Source organism: Rutilus rutilus (genome assembly GCF_951802725.1).
Source record: "Rutilus rutilus genome assembly, chromosome: 6".
NCBI classification, from domain to species: domain Eukaryota; kingdom Metazoa; phylum Chordata; class Actinopteri; order Cypriniformes; family Leuciscidae; genus Rutilus; species Rutilus rutilus.
This window is the reverse complement of record NC_140214.1, coordinates 49,764,888-49,791,156: the sequence shown is the minus strand read 5'-3', so window position 1 is coordinate 49,791,156 and position 26,269 is coordinate 49,764,888. Positions and strand designations below refer to the sequence as shown.

The following is a 26,269-nucleotide window of genomic DNA, read 5'->3' as shown; positions in this document are numbered from 1 at the left end:
GGTCCCATTGCATGGATTATTTTATGTTTCCTGGGGTGCCCTTATAATGTTAGTATGTTTTTTAGTTTAGTGTAAACGCCCACTTCTGTGATTGGCTGCTGTGAGACTTCAGTGTAAACGCCCACTGCTGTGATTGGCTGCTGTGAGACTTCAGTGTAAACGCCCACTGCTGTGATTGGCTGCTGTGTAAACGCCCACTGCTGTGATTGGCTGCTGTGAGACTTCAGTGTAAACGCCCACTGCTGTGATTGGCTGTGAGACTTCAGTGTAAACGCCCACTGCTGTGATTGGCTGTGAGACTGCAGTGTAAACGCCCACTGCTGTGATTGGCTGCTGTGAGACTTCAGTGTAAATGCCCACTGCTGTGATTGGCTGCTGTGAGACTTCAGTGTAAACACGCACTGCTGTGATTGGCTGTGAGACTTCAGTGTAAACGCCCACTGCTGTGATTGGCTGCTGTGAGACTTCAGTGTAAGCCTGTTGATCGCGTGAATGAAGATCTTATCATTGCAACGCAGTTTCTGCACTCTCACTAATGATTTCACCAACGCAAACATGATGTACGTACAGTAAGAGCTTCGTTGTGCAGCGTAACAGCGTCATTGATTTCATAACGAATTTTGGCAAGTGTCCAGATAAACTCGGGCTGTGTGATTGACAGCTTGGGCGACTGGAAAGGGATTGTTCTTTGATCGCTTTCTGTATATTAATCACAGTTTAAGTAAGATTACTTTCATCCTACTAAGAGAAACGACGTGAAGTTGATCGTTTAGTCACTGGCTTGATTTACTGATGCATAAACAGTATTGAACGACTTTGAGAGAAAGATTATCTGTCTGAACTTGAACAATTACACATCAGACATTCCCATAACCCACTGGTTCTTCAGAGGCTCGGATGAAGGGACTAAACAAATACCTTTGTGTTCATTTGTACATCCAAACACTGAGCAACTGCCATGCTTCGCTCGTTTGCAAGCCATGATGTCTCTCAAGGAAAAATGATTTGGACGATGATTCGGCTGCGCAGTTCCGCCTGGCCTGAACATGGGCTGGCATATGCACATTTTTGGAGGCGTACATATTAATGATCCCGACTGTTGCGTCACAGTCGGTGTTATGTGGAGATTCGCCTATTTTTCAGGGGTGTTTTTCAGAAACGAGATTTAAATAAGAAGGAGAAAACAATGGTGTTTGAGACTCACTGTATGTCATGTCCATGTACTGAACTCTTGTTATTTAACTATGCCAAGATAAATTCAATTTCAACTTCTAGGGCACCTTTAAAGAATGCTTAGAGAGCATTTGTGTGAGATTTGAGTTGGACAGAAATCTGAAACCTTAAAGAGAATGACCTGTTTAGTTGGCTCAAAGTTCATTAAAACAACCATTTCAAAAGCTGAAGTGATTTTCTTTTATATTATAGTTTGAATATGTATAACTCAGTGTTTTAACTAATTGAAAAAGCTGAATAATCGTTCCAAACCTACTTATCAGTCGGCGAAATAATAGATGATTAGTCGATTAATCGTTATAATAACCGTTAGATTAATCGAGTATCAAAAATAATCGCTTGTTGCAGCCCTAATAACCTTGTTTGAAATACTGTATTGACTGGGTTTAATAGAATTGCATTACTAAAAAGAGACTAAAATACAATTTTCATTGACTAAAACTAGACGAAAATAGTTATGGATAATTCTGACTAAAATAAGACTAAAATGCTCAGACTTTTAGTCGACTGAAACTTGACTAGACTAAAGAGTATGAACGTGACTAAAACTAATAAAAACTAAAATGACAGCTTGACACAAAGACTAGACTAAAACTAAACCTAAAACAGGCCGCCGACAACAACCCTAGCCCTGACCTCAGCTCATGTTTCCTCTTTGGCTGTTCTTTTTGGGAACCTTTTCCTCAGGAACTGTTGTAAGTCACAGTAGGTTCAGTTTGATGGGAAAGAATACCACAAAACAGATTAGGACCTTTAAGATAAATTATTAGTGTATTTAGTATTTTCTATTTTTGATAAGGAGGATCAGTGAAATTAATGACAAACTAATCCTGTGCCGTTCAGTAATGTTTATGAAGAAGCTGCTGATGTCAATAGTTTAAATTATGACTAATATTGTTTAAATGTATTTCAAAGTCAAAATATTTCTGATTGATTTAGTTTACCCCTAATTGTAATTAATGCATTAACTATCAAACATGTACTAACATGTTTAAGGCTGCAGTTATGCATTATGACTCCTGTCGAAGTTAAGGATTGCTCTTCATTGGTTCATGATTAGTTCATATATTCACTAATCATGAGGATCATGTTGAAGTAACTATTAATTCAGGTATTAGTACATGATTATTCATGCCCTGTTATTGTAAAGTGTTACCATTAAAATGATTATGAATGTTGGGGTGATTATTACATTTAAATTCTAATATGTAAGAGTAATTATTGTAGTGCTTGTTCATTGTTCATATGGTTTTCAGTTCTTCTAAATGATTTATAAGTTTGATTCTGGCAGCAGGTCAAAGAAATGTTAGCACTGGTGCTGTGGAGAAGAGACGGGCCTGAGGAAGACCAGCCGTTCCAGTCAGGACGGGGTTTCTGAAGACCTACAGATGTTCATCTCCATCCAACAGCTGGAAGTTGCTCAGTTGCTTTTAAAACAGTGTAGCTTTTCCAGTAGCTAACTACTTTTTCCAGCAAGTAGCGGTGTAGCACGACCAAAAGATGCATTCAGTTGTGTGTTTGGACGAGCCTGCGATGCACTGAAGCAGGACAGCGTCTTCTGATTATATCCGCTATATCCCAGACTAAAATCCATCATTGTTCTGTCACACATGCTGCAGCTTCACCGAGGAGAGGTCATCTGATGATCATGTAAAGTACAGGAGTGGGTTGATGGAAATGAACTTACCTTGCGTGGAAGACTTCAAGCACATACAGGTGTACAATAGCCTTTTTAAGCTGATGATCCTGCTTTATTGCGCTCTATTACAGTGGTGACCGCCGTAGTTTAGTAATCTGTCCCGCCACAGAACCTGAAAGATCACTAGCGTGATGGACTGTTTTGCGTCATTGTATTGGCAAAGCATCGGTCAATTGAACAGAAAACAAAATCGCAGTATAGCTTTTATAGTTTCTTATACACTGTAATTGTAAAAAATAAATAATATAAAAATTCAAAGTAGTTTTAATGTAGCTAGCTACTTTTTGATACTAACTTGTAGTGTAGCTAACTACTTTTCCAGAAGGGTATCATGACTGTAGTTTAACTAGTTAACTTTATGAGTAGCTTGTGAAACCACAGTTTCAGAGTAGCTTCCCAAACACTGCCGACCGGCTAACTCTAGAAATGTGTGCTATGTGTTCTTGTGAACAATAAATATAACATTGCAAGCTGATAGAGATAGGAACCCAGCAACTACCTGAGCAAGTATCATCAATTAAGTCATTTGATAGTAATTGCATAACCCTTAAACTCTTATTTGATAAATGAAAAGCCATTAGGAGCAATAATGAATGACAGCGTGCTCTGACGCTCCATAAACGTGTTAGCATAGCTAATGAAAGCATTACCCTTGATATAAAGGGGGTCTTTTTTTTCAGCTAACATGTGATCCTACTGAATGTGAATGCTTATTTACTTTAACCTTCTCCTCCGTAGCTTAGACAACTCAAAGTGCTCCAACTATGCTTAGTAAATCACTCCACAAGACTATATAAAACGTGAGTTGGACACGTGATCTGAATCGAACACACATTTAGCATAGCTAATGAGAATATTGCTCTTGAAAATAAATGAATGTGTCATTGAAGTTATAATATGGTGAACGCCGTTTATGACCAGAAGTTTATATCACATTAACCGTTTTCATATCCATGCTAACAGCGTCTAAAACAGCAGTGACATACAATAGACCATCGCTGCTGCACAATTACACTCACAGCCCACAAATATACACCAGTCATTCATTCCAATGAAGATATTTACAAGGTTATAGTAAATGTACATACATAAACAGACTGACTTACTGTATGAGCTTCTGCCAATATTTCACTTGTACAGTACAAAATCATTTTTGGGGAAAAAATGACTGTATTCAACTGTATTCATACTGTTTTCCCCATGTTTCAAAGGCTGTAGTCAGGCTTTATAATCACAGAGGTCACAAGTATAAGGTGGTTTGGGGGTCCGGGGTTACCCCGAGAACACTTTGATTTCAGTGACCTACATATGTGCAAGACTTTTAAAGGCCAAAACAACTGATGAGAAATAGCTTTAAACCCATGTCAGTAAGCAGTAGATTATTTGTCAATAGCTGATCTCTCCTCATCTCCATCACTCTTTCTCTTTCTTTATCTCTCAGTGTCCGTATCTTGCTCTGTCTCTTCCCCTCCTAAAGCTGAGCTTTGACTGATCCTCTTTTCATTTCCATCCGTCAGTGTAGAAAGTACACACAGGGTTCATTTACTAAAGGCTACCAGGAAAGGTAACTAAGTTCATTAAATTAATTCACAATATGTACATAATTGTTATTAATCTTATGCCAAATATGATAAAACGGCTTTGTTAAGGTTTTTTGTTCTGTCACATTGACAGTTACTAAAATTATTGGATGTCACGTAAATTATATAGGCCTATTTTCAATTCAAAAAAGTTTATTGAAATTATTTTTGTTGGTTGTTTAACATTTCTATCTTAAAACAGTCACTTATGAAGCCTTTATTCTATAGCCCCTGTTTTGTTTAAATTTTTTATGAATGACCTGTCTAAGCGGTTAAACCAGTGCAGAACGGGCTGTATGGTTGGAAGTTCATTAGTAAACCATCTAATGTATGCTGATGACTTGGTAGTGTTTAGTCCCAGTACAGCTGGTTTCCAGCATCTTCTCAAACTGTGTTCTGAGTTTGGAGAACAACATGATGTCAAATATAATCCTTCTAAAAGTGTAATCATGATCTGCCGAACGAAAGAGGACAAATGTATGACATTCCCTGACTTTAAGTTGTCTGGTAATGTCCTTAAGGTTTGCGATGAAGTCAAATATCTTGGTCATGTGATCACTGACCGTCTGTCTGATGATGAGGACATTTATCATCAGTGTCGTATGTTATATGCACAAGCTAATGTACTCCTTCGGAAATTTGGTTATTGTTCTGATGAAGTTAAATTAACTTTATTCAAAGCATATTGTACTTCACTGTACACAGCAAATCTCTGGTGGAATTACAAAAAAGCAAGTCTTCAGAAACTACAAGTGGCTTATAATGATGCACTAAGACTTTTTTTTAAAAAGCCGAGATGGACTAGTGCTAGTGACTTGTTTGTGTCTGCTCGAGTGGGTTACAGAAAGCGTAACCCATTTAGTTTCATATTTATGCTTAAATATTAGCCTATAATATTATTTTTCATTTATGTGTTTCTAAGGTAGCTGTGGCCGGTTAAGCAGAATGTGATCTTATGTGTTATTCGTTCAGAAAGCGTTTACAAACTTTTCCTGTTAGTCACAAGAACTAGAGATCTTCAGAAGTTGAATCAAGAGTTATAATCACATAGTTGGTGTCATTTTCATATTGAGTAATGATTTCAGGTCTTGAATATCATTGTATGGTTTGTGTAAAATGTAACAAGCGTTCTAGAACCCATTCAGCACTGACGGAGGAGTGACGCTCGGCCTCCACGAGATTAACGATTCTCACCAGTGTGCCAAAGCTAAACTCTCTCCTCCTTCACTCCTTCTCTCTCGCACTTGTTAATACTGATTCTCACCAATGAAAGCCTTCAAATGAGCAGATTCTGGGGCGACACCATATGAGTGAGTACAGCATCAGGCCTTTGAGGGTGTTAGCCCCGCTGTAACAGTCCGTCACTGATATGAACACGAGTGTCCAGCTAACAGAATGAACATGTTTGGCCTCTAGCACAGAGAAATGTGGAGCGTTTCACTTCAGCCAATCGAACAGCAGCAGCTCAGCGGGGGTCACATTCTTCCCATAATCTGCCCAAACTGGCTGGACACTGCTGTTCTTTTCCAGGTCAGGAATTCCTCAGACTTACAGTATGAGGAGAGCCTGAAACACCACTATACGATGATCACTATACAACTATCACTGGGTGTGTTTAGAATAGAATAGAATAGAATAGAATAGAATAGAATAGAATAGAATAGAATAGAATAGAATCGGGCATTTATATAGCGCTTTCATATGTACTACTGTACACCCAAAGCGCTTTACAATCATGTCAGGGGATCTCTCCTCAACCACCACCAGTGTGCAGCATCCACTGGTTTACATACAGCATTGTGTTCCGCTTACAATCGGTTTTAAAGTCCAATCCGAATGAAAAAGCTCCATGTGAAACACCTCAATCGGAGTAAAAATGCCCAAACCGGTTTGAGAAAGGTGGATAAACCTTTTCTAATCCGATCGAGAGATCTTTTTCGTTTTTTGCTTATGGATAAAAAGAAGTTTGACACCATCCACACTGATGAGAACGACGCTTAGATGAATATGGAAATATGTGCTGCTCTTCCTCTCAATAACACAATAAACACATGTTCAGAAATCATCTGATCATAGAGATGTGGATATATGTTTACACCAGCTCTGAGATTCGGCACGTTTATTTATACAGTATAGCTTTAATGTCACAAATATCATAATTGTTATCTATAGGCCTATTGTAATGAAGACATTACAGTCAGAAAGACGTATGGTACAGAGAACTGTATGTCGAAGCGGGATTTGAGTGAACGTGGATTAGCCGTGAGTGTGAGCGGTTCATGAGTGGAGCGACTGCAGTTATAGCCCTGAGTCTGCAGTTATAGCCCTGAGTCTGCAGTTATAGCCCTGAGTCTGTAGTTATAGCCCTGAGTCTGCAGTTATAGCCCTGCTGCAGTTATAGCCCTGAGTCTGCAGTTATAGCCTTGAGTCTGCAGTTATAGCCCTGAGTCTGCAGTTATAGCCCTGAGTCTGTAGTTATAGCCCTGTAGTTATAGCCCTGAGTCTGTAGTTATAGCCTTGAGTCTGTAGTTATAGCCCTGAGTCTGTAGTTATAGCCCTGAGTCTGTAGTTATAGCCTTGAGTCTGCAGTTATAGCCCTGAGTCTGCAGTTATAGCCCTGAGTCTGTAGTTATAGCCCTGAGTCTGCAGTTATAGCCCTGAGTCTGCAGTTATAGCCCTGAGTCTGCAGTTATAGCCCTGAGTCTGCAGTTATAGCCCTGAGTCTGTAGTTATAGCCTTGAGTCTGCAGTTATAGCCCTGAGTCTGCAGTTATAGCCCTGAGTCTGTAGTTATAGCCCTGAGTCTGTAGTTATAGCCCTGAGTCTGCAGTTATAGCCCTGAGTCTGTAGTTATAGCCCTGAGTCTGTAGTTATAGCCCTGAGTCTGCAGTTATAGCCCTGAGTCTGTAGTTATAGTCCTGAGTCTGCAGTTATAGCCCTGAGTCTGTAATTATAGCCCTGAGTCTGTAGTTATAGCCCTGAGTCTGTAGTTATAGCCCTGAGTCTGCAAGCCCTGAGTCTGCAGTTATAGCCCTGAGTCTGTAGTTATAGCCCTGAGTCTGCAGTTATAGCCCTGAGTCTGTAGTTATAGCCCTGAGTCTGTAGTTATAGCCCTGAGTCTGCAGTTATAGCCCTGAGTCTGTAGTTATAGCCCTGAGTCTGCAGTTATAGCCCTGAGTCTGTAGTTATAGCCCTGAGTCTGCAGTTATAGCCCTGAGTCTGTAGTTATAGCCCTGAGTCTGTTGTTATAGTCCTGAGTCTGCAAGCCCTGAGTCTGTAGTTATAGCCCTGAGTCTGCAGTTATAGCCCTGAGTCTGTAGTTATAGCCCTGAGTCTGCAAGCCCTGAGTCTGTAGTTATAGCCCTGAGTCTGCAGTTATAGCCCTGAGTCTGTAGTTATAGCCCTGAGTCTGTAGTTATAGCCCTGAGTCTGCAGTTATAGCCCTGAGTCTGTAGTTATAGCCCTGAGTCTGTAGTTATAGCCTTGAGTCTGCAGTTATAGCCCTGAGTCTGCAGTTATAGCCCTGAGTCTGTAGTTATAGCCCTGAGTCTGTAGTTATAGCCCTGAGTCTGCAGTTATAGCCCTGCGTCTGTAGTTATAGCCCTGAGTCTGCAGTTATAGCCCTGAGTCTGTAGTTATAGCCCTGAGTCTGCAGTTATAGCCCTGAGTCTGCAGTTATAGCCCTGAGTCTGTAGTTATAGCCCTGAGTCTGCAGTTATAGCCCTGAGTCTGTAGTTATAGCCCTGAGTCTGCAGTTATAGCCCTGAGTCTGTAGTTATAGCCCTGAGTCTGTAGTTATAGCCCTGAGTCTGCAGTTATAGCCCTGAGTCTGCAGTTATAGCCCTGAGTCTGTAGTTATAGCCCTGAGTCTGCAGTTATAGCCCTGAGTCTGTAGTTATAGCCCTGAGTCTGTAGTTATAGCCCTGAGTCTGCAGTTATAGCCCTGAGTCTGCAGTTATAGCCCTGAGTCTGTAGTTATAGCCCTGAGTCTGCAGTTATAGCCCTGAGTCTGTAGTTATAGCCCTGAGTCTGCAGTTATAGCCCTGAGTCTGTAGTTATAGCCCTGAGTCTGCAGTTATAGCCCTGAGTCTGCAGTTATAGCCCTGAGTCTGCAGTTATAGCCCTGAGTCTGCAGTTATAGCCCTGAGTCTGTAGTTATAGCCCTGAGTCTGCAGTTATAGCCCTGAGTCTGCAGTTATAGCCCTGAGTCTGTAGTTATAGCCCTGAGTCTGTAGTTATAGCCCTGAGTCTGTAGTTATAGCCCTGAGTCTGCAGTTATAGCCCTGAGTCTGCAGTTATAGCCCTGAGTCTGTAGTTATAGCCCTGAGTCTGTAGTTATAGCCCTGAGTCCCTGAGTCTGTAGTTATAGCCCTGAGTCTGCAGTTATAGCCCTGAGTCTGTAGTTATAGCCCTGAGTCTGTAGTTATAGCCCTGAGTCTGCAGTTATAGCCCTGAGTCCCTGAGTCTGTAGTTATAGCCCTGAGTCTGTAGTTATAGCCCTGAGTCTGTAGTTATAGCCCTGAGTCTGTAGTTATAGCCCTGAGTCTGCAGTTATAGCCATGAGTCTGTAGTTATAGCCCTGAGTCTGTAGTTATAGCCCTGAGTCTGTAGTTATAGCCCTGAGTCTGCAGTTATAGCCCTGAGTCTGTAGTTATAGCCCTGAGTCTGTAGTTATAGCCCTGAGTCTGCAGTTATAGCCCTGAGTCTGCAGTTATAGCCCTGAGTCTGTAGTTATAGCCCTGAGTCTGCAGTTATAGCCCTGAGTCTGTAGTTATAGCCCTGAGTCTGTAGTTATAGCCCTGAGTCTGCAGTTATAGCCCTGAGTCTGCAGTTATAGCCCTGAGTCTGTAGTTATAGCCCTGAGTCTGCAGTTATAGCCCTGAGTCTGTAGTTATAGCCCTGAGTCTGCAGTTATAGCCCTGAGTCTGTAGTTATAGCCCTGAGTCTGCAGTTATAGCCCTGAGTCTGTAGTTATAGCCCTGAGTCTGCAGTTATAGCCCTGAGTCTGCAGTTATAGCCCTGAGTCTGTAGTTATAGCCCTGAGTCTGCAGTTATAGCCCTGAGTCTGCAGTTATAGCCCTGAGTCTGTAGTTATAGCCCTGAGTCTGCAGTTATAGCCCTGAGTCTGTAGTTATAGCCCTGAGTCTGCAGTTATAGCCCTGAGTCTGCAGTTATAGCCCTGAGTCTGTAGTTATAGCCCTGAGTCTGCAGTTATAGCCCTGAGTCTGCAGTTATAGCCCTGAGTCTGCAGTTATAGCCTTGAGTCTGTAGTTATAGCCCTGAGTCTGTAGTTATAGCCCTGAGTCTGCAGTTATAGCCCTGAGTCTGTAGTTATAGCCCTGAGTCTGTAGTTATAGCCCTGAGTCCCTGAGTCTGTAGTTATAGCCCTGAGTCTGCAGTTATAGCCCTGAGTCTGTAGTTATAGCCCTGAGTCTGCAGTTATAGCCCTGAGTCTGCAGTTATAGCCCTGAGTCTGTAGTTATAGCCTTGAGTCTGTAGTTATAGCCCTGAGTCTGTAGTTATAGCCCTGAGTCTGCAGTTATAGCCCTGAGTCTGTAGTTATAGCCCTGAGTCTGTAGTTATAGCCCTGAGTCCCTGAGTCTGTAGTTATAGCCCTGAGTCTGCAGTTATAGCCCTGAGTCTGTAGTTATAGCCCTGAGTCTGTAGTTATAGCCCTGAGTCTGCAGTTATAGCCCTGAGTCCCTGAGTCTGTAGTTATAGCCCTGAGTCTGTAGTTATAGCCCTGAGTCTGTAGTTATAGCCCTGAGTCTGTAGTTATAGCCCTGAGTCTGCAGTTATAGCCATGAGTCTGTAGTTATAGCCCTGAGTCTGTAGTTATAGCCCTGAGTCTGTAGTTATAGCCCTGAGTCTGCAGTTATAGCCCTGAGTCTGTAGTTATAGCCCTGAGTCTGTAGTTATAGCCCTGAGTCTGCAGTTATCGGTCTCAGTGTGCCGTTTACTGAGCCGCAGCATTTCTGTAGACAGAAACTTTCATTCGATCACTCACAAAAGAATGTAAAGCCTTAGCCAAAACTGAGGATTAGGAAATGGGCCTGTAATAATTCACTCCCTTAAAACTGCTGAGGTTTGCAGGGTGGATCTAATCGCAGGTCGTTTATTAACACGAAAAGATTAAAAGAATTCAAAACAAGAGGAAGACAATTGTGCAAGGATAGAAGCAAACACACAACCATTAAGATCAAGCCCAGTTAACAAGATTTAGCTAATGTTATCACTACCGTAATGCAGAGATTTTCATTATTTGTAAAGTCCAGCTGTTAGCAAACATCATGTTAGTATTGCACAGAAGAGAGTAAAGTATGATTATTTTAGCAGGGTCAAATACTGTCAGTGAGCTAAACCAACAGCGATCACATGACGCATCACATCTCAACAGGTACGACTCTGACCTATCACAACAGGCTCTGAGCAAACCCTCCGGATCAGTGGAAGTGGGAGACAGGCAGTGAAACCCGACCCAAAACAAAGGGCGATCTGATGGACATCAACAGACGGCCTGCCAGAGACAGCCTGTTCCTCTCTGATGATGAATATGAGGCTGGTCCTCTGTGCATTGGGCCTGTGTAATGAGGGGCTCAATGAACACTGCTCAGTGAACTGGCAGCTCACAAACAGACCCTGCTTTGTGGAGACCGAGATCCTCACCTCTCCGCCCAGGAAAGAGCCAGCACAGAGAACGAACAGATCAGTCGTCGACATATCACCTGTCCACAGCCAGACACACACTTCTGCTGTAACGCACATTTAGATGATAGAATTGAATAGAAATTAAGAGACGTCCTCACTTTAAGATGCCTGAGATTTACGGTCAACAACCCTTTCACTGCCCTAATGTGACGCACTACAGTGATATTCAATGGGAATGTAGGGCAAGACTTGATTATCTATAAGGAATGATCCCGATTGTGAAAGGTATATACAGTATATTTGCAAACAGCAATTTACAAACTCGTAACATAGTTCATATGATTTACAAATCCACAACCAAATTGACATTCACAAATGCAAAGCACAATTCATTTATACACAAGTGTGTTTGCACATTTCTGAATGTTTATACGTTTACCAATTGATATCTATCTATCTATATTGAATCTGCGTTCAGAAAAAAGGTTTTAAGGCAGTTATTTATAACTTTTGCTGTAGTGTATCAGTGAGAAATATCAGTTCACGTTTCCCTTAATTGTCATAATGATATTTGTGTATGCAGAAGGAGTCTGACAACAGCCGGTCTGATCTCACCATCATCGAGTCCGTCTGTGATGTACATGACGTATCATGATGTACTGTGATGTACATGACGTATCATGTGCACTTCTGGTGGAGAGTACGCTGGCGCATGTTGGTTGCCGCTTCTCTGTCCGTTTTATTTTTACTTTTTTAAATGAATATTTTAACTATTTATTCTTAAATAGTATACTACACGTATTAGTTGGTGTGTTTTTTACACTGCTTCTAATGACACTGGAGTTCTACTGTGGAGTCTTTCGGTACGTTCCCCTATTGTTTGATCGGGTTTAACACTGTGGGAACGCAGACCGTGGGAACGCAGATCCTGTCAACCGGGAACGCTGCGCGTGACTGTTGTCTGAGCAGCTATCTGCGCTGCTGTGTGACTCTGGATTATAACGGACGGAAAAAACTCTGGATTCTACTTCAAGAAACTCAAATCGGATCTCTCTGTTTCTATCATGAGAATTTCCCTGCTATCTATCGTCATCATCATTTCGACCCTGTCTGGGCTTCGTGGAGAGTGGGTCCTTCAACATTTGGATTTCATTATGATAAGGTACTCTTTCACTGAACTTCTCTTGTTGGAACATCATTTACTTCCTGATGTCTGTGTTCAAAAGACCCTGAAATCGTTTCGACTTCTACGTCGCCCGAAATATTTGCACAGAGGGTCGCGGCAGAATGTTCACACTACTGGAACTGGGAGTGGCATTAAAGTTGTAGGCGCTCGGTCGATGAACTCAGAAACAAAAAAGCATTCTTTACGCGGTGTTTGTCATGCAAACCTGCGTTATCCACAAATGACTCAAAAAATACGACTCGACACTATGCGATTTGCACATCTTAATGTTCGTTCTTTGAACAATAAGACTGCTTTACTCTACGACACCATATTGAACAATGCTCTGGATTTATTTTGTATCTGTGAGACTTGGCACCAACCAAATGACTTCATAAACTTAAATTTGTGTACTCCACCAGGATTTACATATATCCAGAGGCCACGTCTAAGTGGTAAAGGCGGGGGTCTTGCTGTTATATACAGAGATGTATTATCTGTTACGGAAATTACTATTCCCTGCGTATCATCATTTGAATGTGTTGCTTTTAAAATGAACGGTACTTCTCCTGTTCTTATTGTATTCATCTATCGACCTCCAAAACCTAATTCTTTGTTTTTTTAATGAGCTCTCAGAGCTACTTACATCTGTTTGCTCTGTTTGTCCATCAATGATTCTCACTGGCGATATTAATATCCATGTGGATAATTTCAAGAGTAATCTAACTGTGGAATTCATGGAGGTATTAGATTGTTTTAACATGATTCAGCATGTGAAATTTCCCACTCATAATAAGGGTCACACACTTGATCTGGTGTGTTCTGTAGGGGTGGACATTGACCAGCTAGACAGCAGTGACTTGTGTATTAGCGATCATAGGCTTCTCACTTTTAACTTAAATGTCCCATCTTTAAGAAATGCTCAAAAGAGGGTCATTAGTTTTAGGAATGTCAAGAATATTAATTTTGACAGTCTTTCTTGTATGATATCAGAGCACTCTACTGTTGAAACTGTTGATCACTATAATTCTATTTTGTCTTCTGCTTTGGACATACTAGCCCCTAGGAGAGAACGTGTTGTTTCATTTGCTAAATCATCTCCTTGGTATACCACTGAGCTTAGGGCTCTTAAGATGAAAAGCAGACAGCTTGAACGCCAATACAAGAAATCAGGTTTAACTGTCCATAAGCTAATGTATGATGATTTTTTATGTCAATATGCTGAAGCACTTAAAACAGCAAGAACAGAGTACTACTCGTCTATTATTAGGGACGGTGCTGCAAATCCCAACAAGTTGTTTAAGACGATCAACAAAATGCTTGCACCAATTAAGCAATCAATCTGTTCTTCTGTGCAGGAGTGTAACAAATTTCTTATGTTTTTTACGGAAAAAATTGTAACTATCTACAAGTCTATCAGCCTGCTACCTTGCTTTGCAATTCCTGAGATCTACCCAGTTAATTTTCCTAAATCTGCTTTCTCCAATTTTAACATAGTCACTATTGATTGTATTTCAAAATTGGTGATGGCAATGAATACTACTACAAGTACCCTTGACCCTATCCCAACATCTGTTCTTAAGGGGTGTCTTTCTTCAATTAGTCCCCTTATTTGTACTATTGTGAACACTTCTCTTACAACTGGTATTGTCCCTAAAGCCCTAAAGGTCGCAGCTATTACACCAGTCCTTAAAAAGCCTGGATGTGATAAGTCAGACCTATCAAACTATAGGCCTATCTCAAATCTCCCCTTTCTTTCTAAGGTTTTAGAACGTGTTGTTGTGGCACAACTTCAATTACACTTGTCATCCAACAAGCTTTTCGAACCTTTTCAGTCGGGGTTTAGAAAGGGACACAGCACAGACAGCCCTGGTTCGTGTTATGAATGACCTGCTTGTCTCAGCTGACTCTGGAGCCTCTACCATCTTGGTCCTGTTAGATCTGAGTGCAGCTTTCGACACAGTGTGCCATTCTATCCTGTTAAATAGGCTGGAGAGCTGGCTTGGTATTACTGGTACTGTACTAAATTGGTTCAAATCATATTTCACTGATCGTTCCCAGTTTGTTGTCTTGGGAAACAACAAATCCGATACTGGACAAGTCCGTTTTGGCGTTCCTCAGGGATCTGTTCTGGGTCCCACATTGTTCAGTGTCTATATGCTTCCATTGGGGCAAATAATCAGGAAATATGGTCTGGGGTATCATTTTTATGCTGATGATACTCAAATCTATATTAGCTCTAAATCTGATCCTACTGTCACCTCCAAAATTCTCTCGGAATGTGTGCAGGAAATAAAAACATGGATGCATCATAATTTTTTAAAATTGAACTCCTCTAAGACAGAGATTTTACTCATTGGCACACCTGCGGCTACCCAAAAAGGGAGACATTTTAACTTGATCATCGATGATAGTGTCTTATCTCCATCTTCTTGTGCTCGTAACCTTGGTGTGATTTTTGACGCCCACTTAACACTAGACTCTCATATTAAGAGTATTACTAAATCTGCATTCCATCATCTAAGAAATATTGCAAGAATTAGGCCCTGTCTTACTCTACCTGACGCTGAAAGGCTTATTCATGCATTTGTTACATCCAGGATTGATTATTGTAATGCACTTTTTGTTGGTTTACCTGCTAAATCTATAAAACGCCTGCAGTACATTCAGAATTCAGCAGCACGTGTGCTTACATACACTTCACCACGTCAGCACATTACAGGTGTGCTTTATAGTTTGCATTGGCTACCTGTCCAGTCACGTATTGCTTTTAAAACTCTTACACTGACATACAAAGCTATGCATGAAATCGCTCCTTCTTATATCTGTGACTTAGTCAGCCTGTATGCGCCTTCTCGTTCCCTTCGGTCTACGGATTCTCTTACTCTTCAGCAGCCTCCCTGTAGATTAAAATCTATGGGGGAGAGAGCTTTCTCTGTTGCGGCACCCAGGTTATGGAACGCACTTCCTCTTACTGTTAGAGACGCTCCTACATTAGCCAGTTTCAAGAAGTTGTTAAAAACACATCTTTTTAAAATTGCTTACTTGAACTGTCATGACTAGTATTTTATTGGGTTGCACTGTAATGATTATTTTTACTCCTGTACTTTGTACTTTACTTGTTTTATTGTTTGTAGCGCTTTGGGTTTCAGAAAAGCGCATTATAAATAAAATGTATTATTATTATTATTATTATTATTATGAACAAACAGAAAAATGTCCCGACACAGGACATGGAAACTTCACAAACATATGTTAAATCATTGACTCTGAAGGAAGTCTAATCAAAAGAAACTAACTGAGAATCAAAGCACTAGTCAGTCGGGTCAGGAATAGTCATGATCAACACTGTCAACATCCAACTATCCCACGCAATACCATTACACAAGGTCTGCATTTAACTTCTACAGCATACGCTTTACTCTGTGTTATTCAGCCTTGTGAAGTGTGTCAACACACACCCTCTTACTGAAAGTGCTCCATTATCAGCTCTGTGTCAGATTAATAACCACCTCTCTGTGATAAACCAATCAACGGCTAGATGACCTGTTATTTATGAGGCCGTCACATTCTCCAGTGACAGGACACATGAACACATGGCTGCGACAAATCTCAGTGAACACATCAACCTGGAATGAGACTCCGACAAACTACAGCAGGAATTCATCAGAAACAACTTCATCAACGTCTCTCGAGCAACAACTAAAGAAGCGAACGCAGACAGTGCTGAGCAATATCCTCCGACAGATCACCAGCGTCAGCCTCAGTGACTGCAGGATTGTGCTGTTCTCATCACGGCATCGCTCAGAGCTTCTGAACAGTCGAAGCAGAGACAGCGCAGCGGATGAAGATGCCCGTCCAGCACATTTATTTAGAAAAACAAGCTTTTCCACGGTTTCAAGCGTAATTTGACTGGGGAAATGCCGGCCCTGAAGAGCCATATGTAGTGTAGTGCACCTAGTGTTAAAGCGATGGGTTTGGGCAAACAGACAAGATTCTTTCCATTCTTCTTCAGGAATATCTTCCTGAAGATCTTTCTTCCATGCTGATTAGTAGGATAAAGACTTTATTTTGATCCTTCTAAAAAGTATATATTTTAAAACAAGGGTAAATTGTTTTAAAGTGTGATTTTTTATGGTTGGCAATGGTGGTTCTGAATAAGTTTTCACTTCAGGCCTTCCCTGCACACATAGGGCTGCACCCAGTGATGCCGGTAACGCGGTACTCTAATCTGACCACTTTTTTCAGTCACGTTTTCAGCATGAGGACACGTCACGTGTAATACATACCACACAGCAACACAAACGTACACAACAATGGAGGGAGGAGAGAGATGCACGTTTTCTAGCTGGAAATACAGTCACTATTTTGAGTTTGTGTCAGCTAAAGATGGCAATATTAAGGTTCGTTGTACACTGTGCTATCTAGCTACAAAACACTACTTCTAATTTGAAGAAACATTTGGAGTCACAGCACTGCACAGTCCAACAAGGCGGGCATACACTGTGCGATGTCTGTGCGATTTCAGCAAGGCACATACTCACACTGAACGAGTAGATCGCATGCGACGTAAAGCCAAAGCTCAGGATTTCTGTGCTCACACTATACTTCACTGCTCACACTATACGTGTGAAATATGCGCGATAACCCGGGGTGCGCCAATAGACGATATCATGTATCCAGAGATATTGTCAAAACAAGCATCAGCTATCAATATCAAGAGGATTTAGCATTTCCAATGTATGTATTAAATTATTATCAGTAGTATTGTATTATTAGTATTATTAGGGAAGGCCTACTTTTATTAATAAATTGATAGGCTATTATAATTAATTTGCCACGCAATAATTGCATAGCGCATCACCGGATAACCAACGCCCTGTGAGGATAATAAAAGATTACATAGAAGCTTACTCCTCCTCATTAAAAATTGTCTAAAAACATTTAGGTCGATTACAATGAATTATAGGCCTATAATTAAAATTATTTACAGTCTATAATATTTCCGAACACTGCAATAATTAGTCAAAACAGCTTTATTTCAAAAACAGTTTGTGTAACATGAACATTGTTTAACAAATGAAAGGGCAACGGTAGCTACATCGCAGGTGGCTTGGAAGACGTGGGTAATATGGTTTATCCATTTTGCAACACAAACTGGAGGTAAGCAACAGTAATTTGTAGCTAGTTTGATATCTACACAAATTAAGATCTCCCTGTTTTCATTTTCTTTCTTGCTGCGGATGAAATGGTGACACTTGTGTTTGGCGCAGGCGCAGTGAGGGGGAAACACTGAGTTTAGGGCGATCGGTTCGTAGCTCTGCTTCACCTGTGTGATATAGTCACGAGGAGCGATCAACATTTCTGACATGACAGAAATTCTTCCGACCATCCGATTGCCGGTCGGGAGAGGTTAGTCGCCTCTCGTTACCCCTGTACACTGCACGAACACTGCGCGACGCACGACAAAGCTGAAAATTGGCCCGACCCTAAAAAGAGTCGCACGAGTCAGAATTCGGCTCAAAATCGGACAAAAAAAAATTGCATAGTGTATGCCCGCCTTTATTTTTTATAAAAACATGTATATTTTCAGGAAATAGTTTTTAAGTTCAGCTTAAAATGTCAGGAGATACATTGTTGCCGTTACTGTTAAAAATGCACTTCCATAAAGTGAGTGTTGGTAAAACCGGTTGTCATATTTATGTTGAGGCGGCGGGGGTGTTGTCGGCATCTGCTGAATGTAACTAATTTTACATTAAACTTAGTTACTTTTAAAATCAAGTAATCTGTAAAGTAACTATCTGCTGGAATGAAAGTGTCATACAGTCAGTCTGTGTTCCTTCACGACGCTGTTTGCTGCTACTAAATCTGTGACGAACACTGTAATAAATACAAACATGATTCCTGACCATATTGTTTGCGATCATGGTTGGTGAATTAATGTGGTCTGTGGAGACCTCTGTGCTTCAATACAGAGCAGACATTTAACATAATTTGGAATTAATATTAGGACTTTGAGGTCTGTCTGTCTACGAATTTGCATTTGCATCTGAATCTGTGGTTTGTCTCATTTTCATCTGAATCACTGTTGTATTATTACTTGACTGAATAGAAGCCTATAAATTTCTATGAAAGACCACAATATCTTCAGTGACAAAAGAAAAGTGATGTTCCTTCTCACCTACTGTTATACCTTGTATATCTGAACTGCTCTGAATTGCAAGAGGTTTAACTGCAAATTAAAATAATAAAGGAAACAAAGGACACCCTCGGCATGTGTCTTTATACCTGCCTAATGGTTATTTGTTAGTACTTCTGGCTGTAAATCATTATAAAGCAACCTGACCCATTTAAGAAACCATCACCCAGTTTAAACCTTTCAAGCGTCTCAAGGAGGTTCCCTGATCAATCGAGCACTTGAACATACGCCAGCGTGATGAGAACTACCTAAAATGGCAGATTTTTTATTTTTTTTGCAGTGTAGTTTGTCTGGGGTCCCATTGAGTGCAGTTGTGCTCTGGTCAGTGTGGACAGTGCTGAGGCCAGTCAACCACAAGATACCACCCAAAACAACCTGCATACAGGGTTTCTCTCAGTGTGAAACGTTTCGAGCTGACTGATCATATCCAGGTGCTCAGTTACGTCAGATAGAGCATACAAAATATCTGCACAGAAACCACTGCTTTAACATCCCATAACAGAGACTTTGAGATGGGTAAATCAGAATCAGATAAATATAACCGTTTCCTGATAATGACATCAAGCCCGAGAGCTTGTGTTCTCCACGAGACACATGCCCACCACGGATCCACAAATACACACAGGAATCTCAGTCGGATGCGCATAGATCCCGATATTTAACACTCAAATTACATTACCAATGACAAACAAATAAACATTACGTTAAACATTAGCTCTGAATGATTAGCACATGACAAATATAACAACAGCAGCATCATAAAAACAGAGAAACAAAGGTATAAAAAGTAGGAAAAACACTAACACAGCAATTTATAAATCCCATTGTATGTTCGCAAACCATTAAGAAGATATAAGCAAACTTCTGCTGGTTGAAAATACAAATGTTTATATAACGTTTGATGAATTTGGTCTGCTTCGTTTCACTGAATCATGCCGAGGATATAATACACATTTTATCTGTCATTTTGAATCCTTCTTTTTTAAACTTCTTTTCCAAATGGATTTTCAACAACTTTAACTCTCTGATTATTTGCAGACCATATTGTCAAAAGGTTAGTACATTCTTATATTACTTTGGTTCTACACTCACAAGCAAGTGGTTCATTTTAAACCCGCTCACTAACTATAGAAATTCTATCTGTAGAAATCTATAGATGAACCCAATGATTCACTGATTAACCGTTCACGGGTTAATTTACCCATATAATCTTTAAACTAATGCAGTTGCTGTCGCAGTGGAGGAGCTTGGAGAAGCTGCTTCAGCTCTTAATCAGATACACTAGACTCAGAGATACTGGACTCAGATACTCTATACTGGACTCAGATACACTGGACTCAGATACACTGGACTCAGAGATACTGGACTCAGATACTCTATACTGGACTCAGATACACTGGACTCAGATACACTGGACTCAGATACACTGGACTCAGATACACTGGACTCAGATACACTGGACTCAGATACACTAGACTCAGAGATACTGGACTCAGATACTCTATACTGGACTCAGATACACTGGACTCAGATACACTGGACTCAGAGATACTGGACTCAGATACTCTATACTGGACTCAGATACACTGGACTCAGATACACTGGACTCAGATACACTGGACTCAGATACACTGGACTCAGATACACTGGACTCAGATACACTAGACTCAGAGATACTGGACTCAGATACTCTATACTGGACTCAGATACACTGGACTCAGATACACTGGACTCAGATACACTGGACTCAGATACTGGACTCAGATACACTGGACTCAGATACACTGGACTCAGATACTGTACTGGACTCGGATACACTGGACTCGGATACACTGGACTCAGATACTGTACTGGACTCAGATACACTGGACTCAGATACACTGGACTCAGATACACTGGACTCAGATACACTGGACTCAGATACACTGGACTCAGATACACTGGACTCAGATACTGTACTGGACTCAGATACACTAGACTCAGAGATACTGGACTCAGATACTCTATACTGGACTCAGATACACTGGACTCAGATACACTGGACTCAGATACACTGGACTCAGATACTGTACTGGACTCAGATACTGTACTGGACTCAGATACACTAGACTCAGAGATACTGGACTCAGATACTCTATACTGGACTCACATACACTGGACTCAGATACTGTACTGGACTCAGATACACTGGACTCAGATACACTGGACTCAGATACACTAGACTCAGATACACTGGACTCAGATACACTGGACTCAGATACTGTACTGGACTCAGATACACTGGACTCAGATACTGTACTGGACTCAGATACTGTACTGGACTCAGATACTGTACTAGACTCAGATACACTGGACTCAGATACTGGACTCAGATACACTGGACTCAGATACTGTACTGGACTCAGATACACTGGACTCAGATACACTGGACTCAGATACACTGGACTCAGATACACTAGACTCAGAGATACTGGACTCAGATACACTGGACTCAGATACACTGGACTCAGATACACTGGACTCAGATACTGGACTCAGATACACTGGACTCAGATACTGTACTGGACTCAGATACACTGGACTCGGATACACTGGACTCAGATACACTGGACTCGGATACACTGGACTCAGATACACTGGACTCAGATACACTGGACTCAGATACACTGGACTCAGATACACTGGACTCAGATACTGTACTGGACTCAGATACACTGGACTCGGATACACTGGACTCAGATACTGTACTGGACTCGGATACACTGGACTCGGATACACTGGACTCAGATACACTGGACTCAGATACACTGGACCCAGATACTGTACTGGACTCGGATACACTGGACTCGGATACACTGGACTCAGATACACTGGACTCGGATACACTGGACTCAGATACACTGGACTCGGATACACTGGACTCAGATACACTGGACTCAGATTTACTGTGTTTGTGTGTGTGTGTGTAGGTCTCATGTTTACCGGTGAAGACGGGCTGTCCCGGCAGCAGCACAGCTTCAGGAATCACTGTGGTGTAGAAATCCTCAGAGAAACCCGGCCGGCACACGCCCCAACCTCCGACCTCTCCGACCTCTCCGTCCAGAGACTGCAGAACACAACACACAAACACTCATCAGCACACAAACACTCATCAGCACACAAACACTCATCAGCACACAAACACTCATCAGCACACAAACACTCATCAGAACACAAACGCTCATCAGGAGTATATTCCAGTGGCCTGTTGCACAAAGCTGGTTTCAGTTGCTACCCAGGTAAGTTTGAGATTAGTTTGAGCAAACTGTTACCTACTCTCTGAACAGAACCTGCTCCGAAGCAGCTCATGATCCAGGGTTAGTTTACTTCAGTGGTGTTCAGTGTAGAAATACATTATAGGATAGAAAACGTCCTGTTGCAAAAAAATGAATAAAATAAACATTACTTTGTTTTAGTAGCGCTTTATATATCGATATAACTATATGGGCCCTATCTTGCACCCAGCGCAATTGACTTTGTACACCGACGCATGTATCATTCCTATTTTGCACCCGCGCACAGCGGACTTTTCCCTCCACAGACGCACGTCGGTAAACTAGGAAATACACTTGCACTCCGGTTCAGCGCAAAGAGGAGGCGTGTTCCGGCGCAAAAGTTCCCTAATGCTATTTTGCAGGTTTAGAAAACAATTCCGCCACTGACCAGGAGAGTCAGTGGCGCGTTGCGCATGTTATTCATATGCTATTTTAAGGGCGCATGCTTGACCATAATCAATGTAGCGTGTGCACAACGCGCATATACACTTTGATTCTCTCATCTACACAGAAGCAGCAGTTTTCATTTTTGCAAATCATACATTATTACAATAGATAGATAGATAGATAGATAGACAGTTTATTATAAAAGCATAAATCTAGCTTACACATTTACCCAAATTATCATACGCCTGTTTAACCAAAGCTAATTTGGGTGTGTTTCTCCATCCCCAATGTCACTTCTCTGTGTTTTACGGCCCTGACGAGAACGTCGGTCTCCTCGGCTGTGAACCGCTCCTGGCGTGCGTCTGGCAAATCCGCCGTTATAATAGCAATCCGCCATGGAACAAGCACACCTGCTCTTAAAGGGAATGTGAGATGACGCTCTGATTGGTTTATTTCACGTTACGCCCAAATCACACCTATGAGTAATGAAGCTACTTCAGACCAACACATTTTAGATTTGCGTCGGAGAGTCATTTATCCCGCCGGTATAATAGCAACAGCGCCCGAGATCCGGCCACAAAGTTACTTGCGTTTTGCACTTGATACTTGCGTTTCAGATCGTTAAAATAGGGCCCTATATGTAATATTGTGCGCAATCTGTCACGCCCACTGGAGCCTCACAAATAGGGCACACATGCGCTGAACACCTCTAAAGTAAACTAACCCCGAACACCTCTGAAGTAAACTAACCCTGAACACCACTGAAGTAAACTAACCCTGAATACCTCTGAAGTAAACTAACCCTGAATACCTCTGAAGTAAACTAACCCTGAACACCACTGAAGTAAACTAACCCTGAATACCTCTGAAGTAAACTAACCCTGAACACCTCTGAAGTAAACTAACCCTGAATACCTCTGAAGTAAACTAACCCTGAACACCACTGAAGTAAACTAACCCTGAATACCTCTGAAGTAAACTAACCCTGAACACCTCTGAAGTAAACTAACCCTGAACACCTCTGAAGTAAACTAACCCTGAACACCACTGAAGTAAACTAACCCTGAATACCTCTGAAGTAAACTAACCCTGAACACCTCTGAAGTAAACTAACCCTGAACACCACTGAAGTAAACTAACCCTGAATACCTCTGAAGTAAACTAACCCTGAACACCACTGAAGTAAACTAACCCTGAATACCTCTGAAGTAAACTAACCCTGAACACCACTGAAGTAAACTAACCCTGAATACCTCTGAAGTAAACTAACCCTGAACACCTCTGAAGTAAACTAACCCTGAACACCACTGAAGTAAACTAACCCTGAATACCTCTGAAGTAAACTAACCCTGAACACCACTGAAGTAAACTAACCCTGAATACCTCTGAAGTAAACTAACCCTGAACACCACTGAAGTAAACTAACCCTGAACACCTCTGAAGTAAACTAACCCTGAACACCACTGAAGTAAACTAACCCTGAACACCACTGAAGTAAACTAACCCTGAACACCACTGAAGTAAACTAACCCTGAATACCTCTGAAGTAAACTAACCCTGAACACCACTGAAGTAAACTAACCCTGAACACCTCTGAAGTAAACTAACCCTGAACACCACTGAAGTAAACTAACCCTGAATACCTCTGAAGTAAACTAACCCTGAACACCACTGAAGTAAACTAACCCTGAACACCACTGAAGTAAACTAACCCTGAACACCACTGAAGTAAACTAACCCTGAATACCTCTGAAGTAAACTAACCCTGAACACCACTGAAGTAAACTAACCCTGAACACCACTGAAGTAAACTAACCCTGAACACCACTGAAGTAAACTAACCCTGAATACCTCTGAAGTAAACTAACCCTGAACACCACTGAAGTAAACTAACCCTGAACACCACTGAAGTAAACTAACCCTGAACACCTCTGAAGTAAACTAACCCTGAACACCTCTGAAGTAAACTAACCCTGAACACCACTGAAGTAAACTAACCCTGAACACCACTGAAGTAAACTAACCCTGAACACCTCTGAAGTAAACTAACCCTGAACACCTCTGAAGTAAACTAACCCTGAACACCACTGAAGTAAACTAACCCTGAATACCTCTGAAGCAAACTAACCCTGAACACCACTGAAGTAAACTAACCCTGAACACCTCTGAAGTAAACTAACCCTGAACACTTCTGAAGTAAACTAACTCCGAACACCTCTGAAGTAAACTAACCCTGAACACCACTGAAGTAAACTAACCCTGAATACCTCTGAAGTAAACTAACCCTGAACACCACTGAAGTAAACTAACCCTGAACACCACTGAAGTAAACTAACCCTGAACGCCTCTGAAGTAAACTAACCCTGAACGCTGTTCCAGAGCAGGTTATGTACAGAGAGTAAGTTTCTATGGCTACTTACATACCCTGAAAGTTACCTCCGTTTTGGAACCAAAAGTTGAAGTTATCCGCTAACTTACCCTTAAACATACCCGTATATGTCACATAACCTGCTTTCTGGAATACACCCCAGCACACAAACACAATAAACACTCATCAGCACACAAACAACCAAAAAGCATCAATTGCTCGCGCCAGTTATTCTCCAGGAGATGAAGCTTCACTGTTAGCTGTCACATTTCTACTCAAACATTTACCTGCGAGGCTGCCAGGAGGAGAGAGAAAAGCAAAGCCCGGCCCGGGATGAGCAGCATTGATGTGCTTGTTTATGAATCCCTGTGGAGTGCGAGTCTTCCTCGCTTCAGTCTTTATAGAGCGAATGTTTCTGCAGCAGCCCGTCAGTGTTGTGTGTTTGTCGGCTCCTGCGCTGCTACTGAAGCACTGAATCTCCCTCAGAAGCTCTCTGTGTCTCTCTAACTCTCTAACTCTCTGTGTCTCTCCAACTCTCCCTCAGCTCTCTGTGTCTCTCTAACTCTCCCTGCTGGGCTTAGCAGCAGCAGTCAGTCACAGAATCGGACTCACACACACACTCTCACTCAAACACTCTCTCACTCTCTCTCTCTCACACACACACACACACACACACACACACACACACACACACACACACACACGCACTCTCTCACTCAAACTCTCTCTCACTCTCTCTCTCACACACACACACACACACACACACACACACACACACACACACACACACACACACACACACACACACGCACTCTCTCACTCAAACACTCTCTCACTCTCTCTCACACACACACACACACACACACACGCACACACTCTCTCACTCAAACTCTCTCTCACACACAAACACGCACACACACACTCTCACTCAAACACACACACACACGTGCACACACACACACGCACACACTCGCACACACACGTGCTCAAAGGGTTGGGGCCAGTACGATTGTTCATTGTTTCTGAAAGAGTCTCTTCTGCTCAGCACGGCTGCATTTATTTTATCAAAAATACAGTTAAATAGCGAAATATTATTCCAATTTAAAACAGGGAATGCGAGACGTGAATATATAGTAAAGTGTAATTTATACCTGTGTTTAAAGCTGAATTTTCAGCATCATTACTCCAGTCTTCAGTGTCACATGATCCTTCAGAAATCATTCTAATATGATGATTTCACGAGTTCACACGTACATGAAATCAGAAATGTATGCGTATTTGGCGTGCATCCCCAGCCTGACCTGCTGCCACATATACCCTGCCTTGTTGTCTTGAGGGGCTTGGGTGGCAGGGCCAGAACTTTCAACGATGATGTTTCCCCTAGCGAGAGATAGCTTGTGAACATCTCATCGACAGTGGGTATCAACACGTATCCGTGCTCACACATCCCCTCAACATTTGCATGATTCGCATGCTGATGTCAATGGTTTGCTCATGTTCCTGAGGTTTGCTTTCGGGGGCAAAGCATACCAATAACGAGTTCTTCCCTTCGGCTTTGCACTATCACCCTGATCCATTTGTATCTTAGATACAACTCTGGTGCCACTGCTTCTGCAGAGTATTCGCATCATGACTAGCTAAGTCGCATCAGTTGGCGGTTCGGCATCGAGATGTCAT

The 26,269-nt window shown here is 41.7% G+C and overlaps 1 protein-coding gene across 1 annotated transcript in view; it reads right to left on the bottom strand.

Moving 5' to 3' along the window:
* The window catches only part of LOC311291903 (cadherin-2), an 86,473-nt gene extending 61,145 nt beyond the window's left edge, over positions 1–25,328 (bottom strand). The window contains exons 1-2 of the mRNA XM_084411258.1: positions 24,880–25,328; positions 21,506–21,629 (exon numbers count right to left, since the gene is read on the bottom strand). Coding sequence (XP_084267384.1) covers positions 21,506–21,629; positions 24,880–24,936 — 181 coding nt within the window. The 5' untranslated portion in view covers positions 24,937–25,328. The remainder of the gene's footprint in view (positions 1–21,505; positions 21,630–24,879) is intronic.
* Between the last annotated feature and the right edge of the window lie 941 nt (positions 25,329–26,269).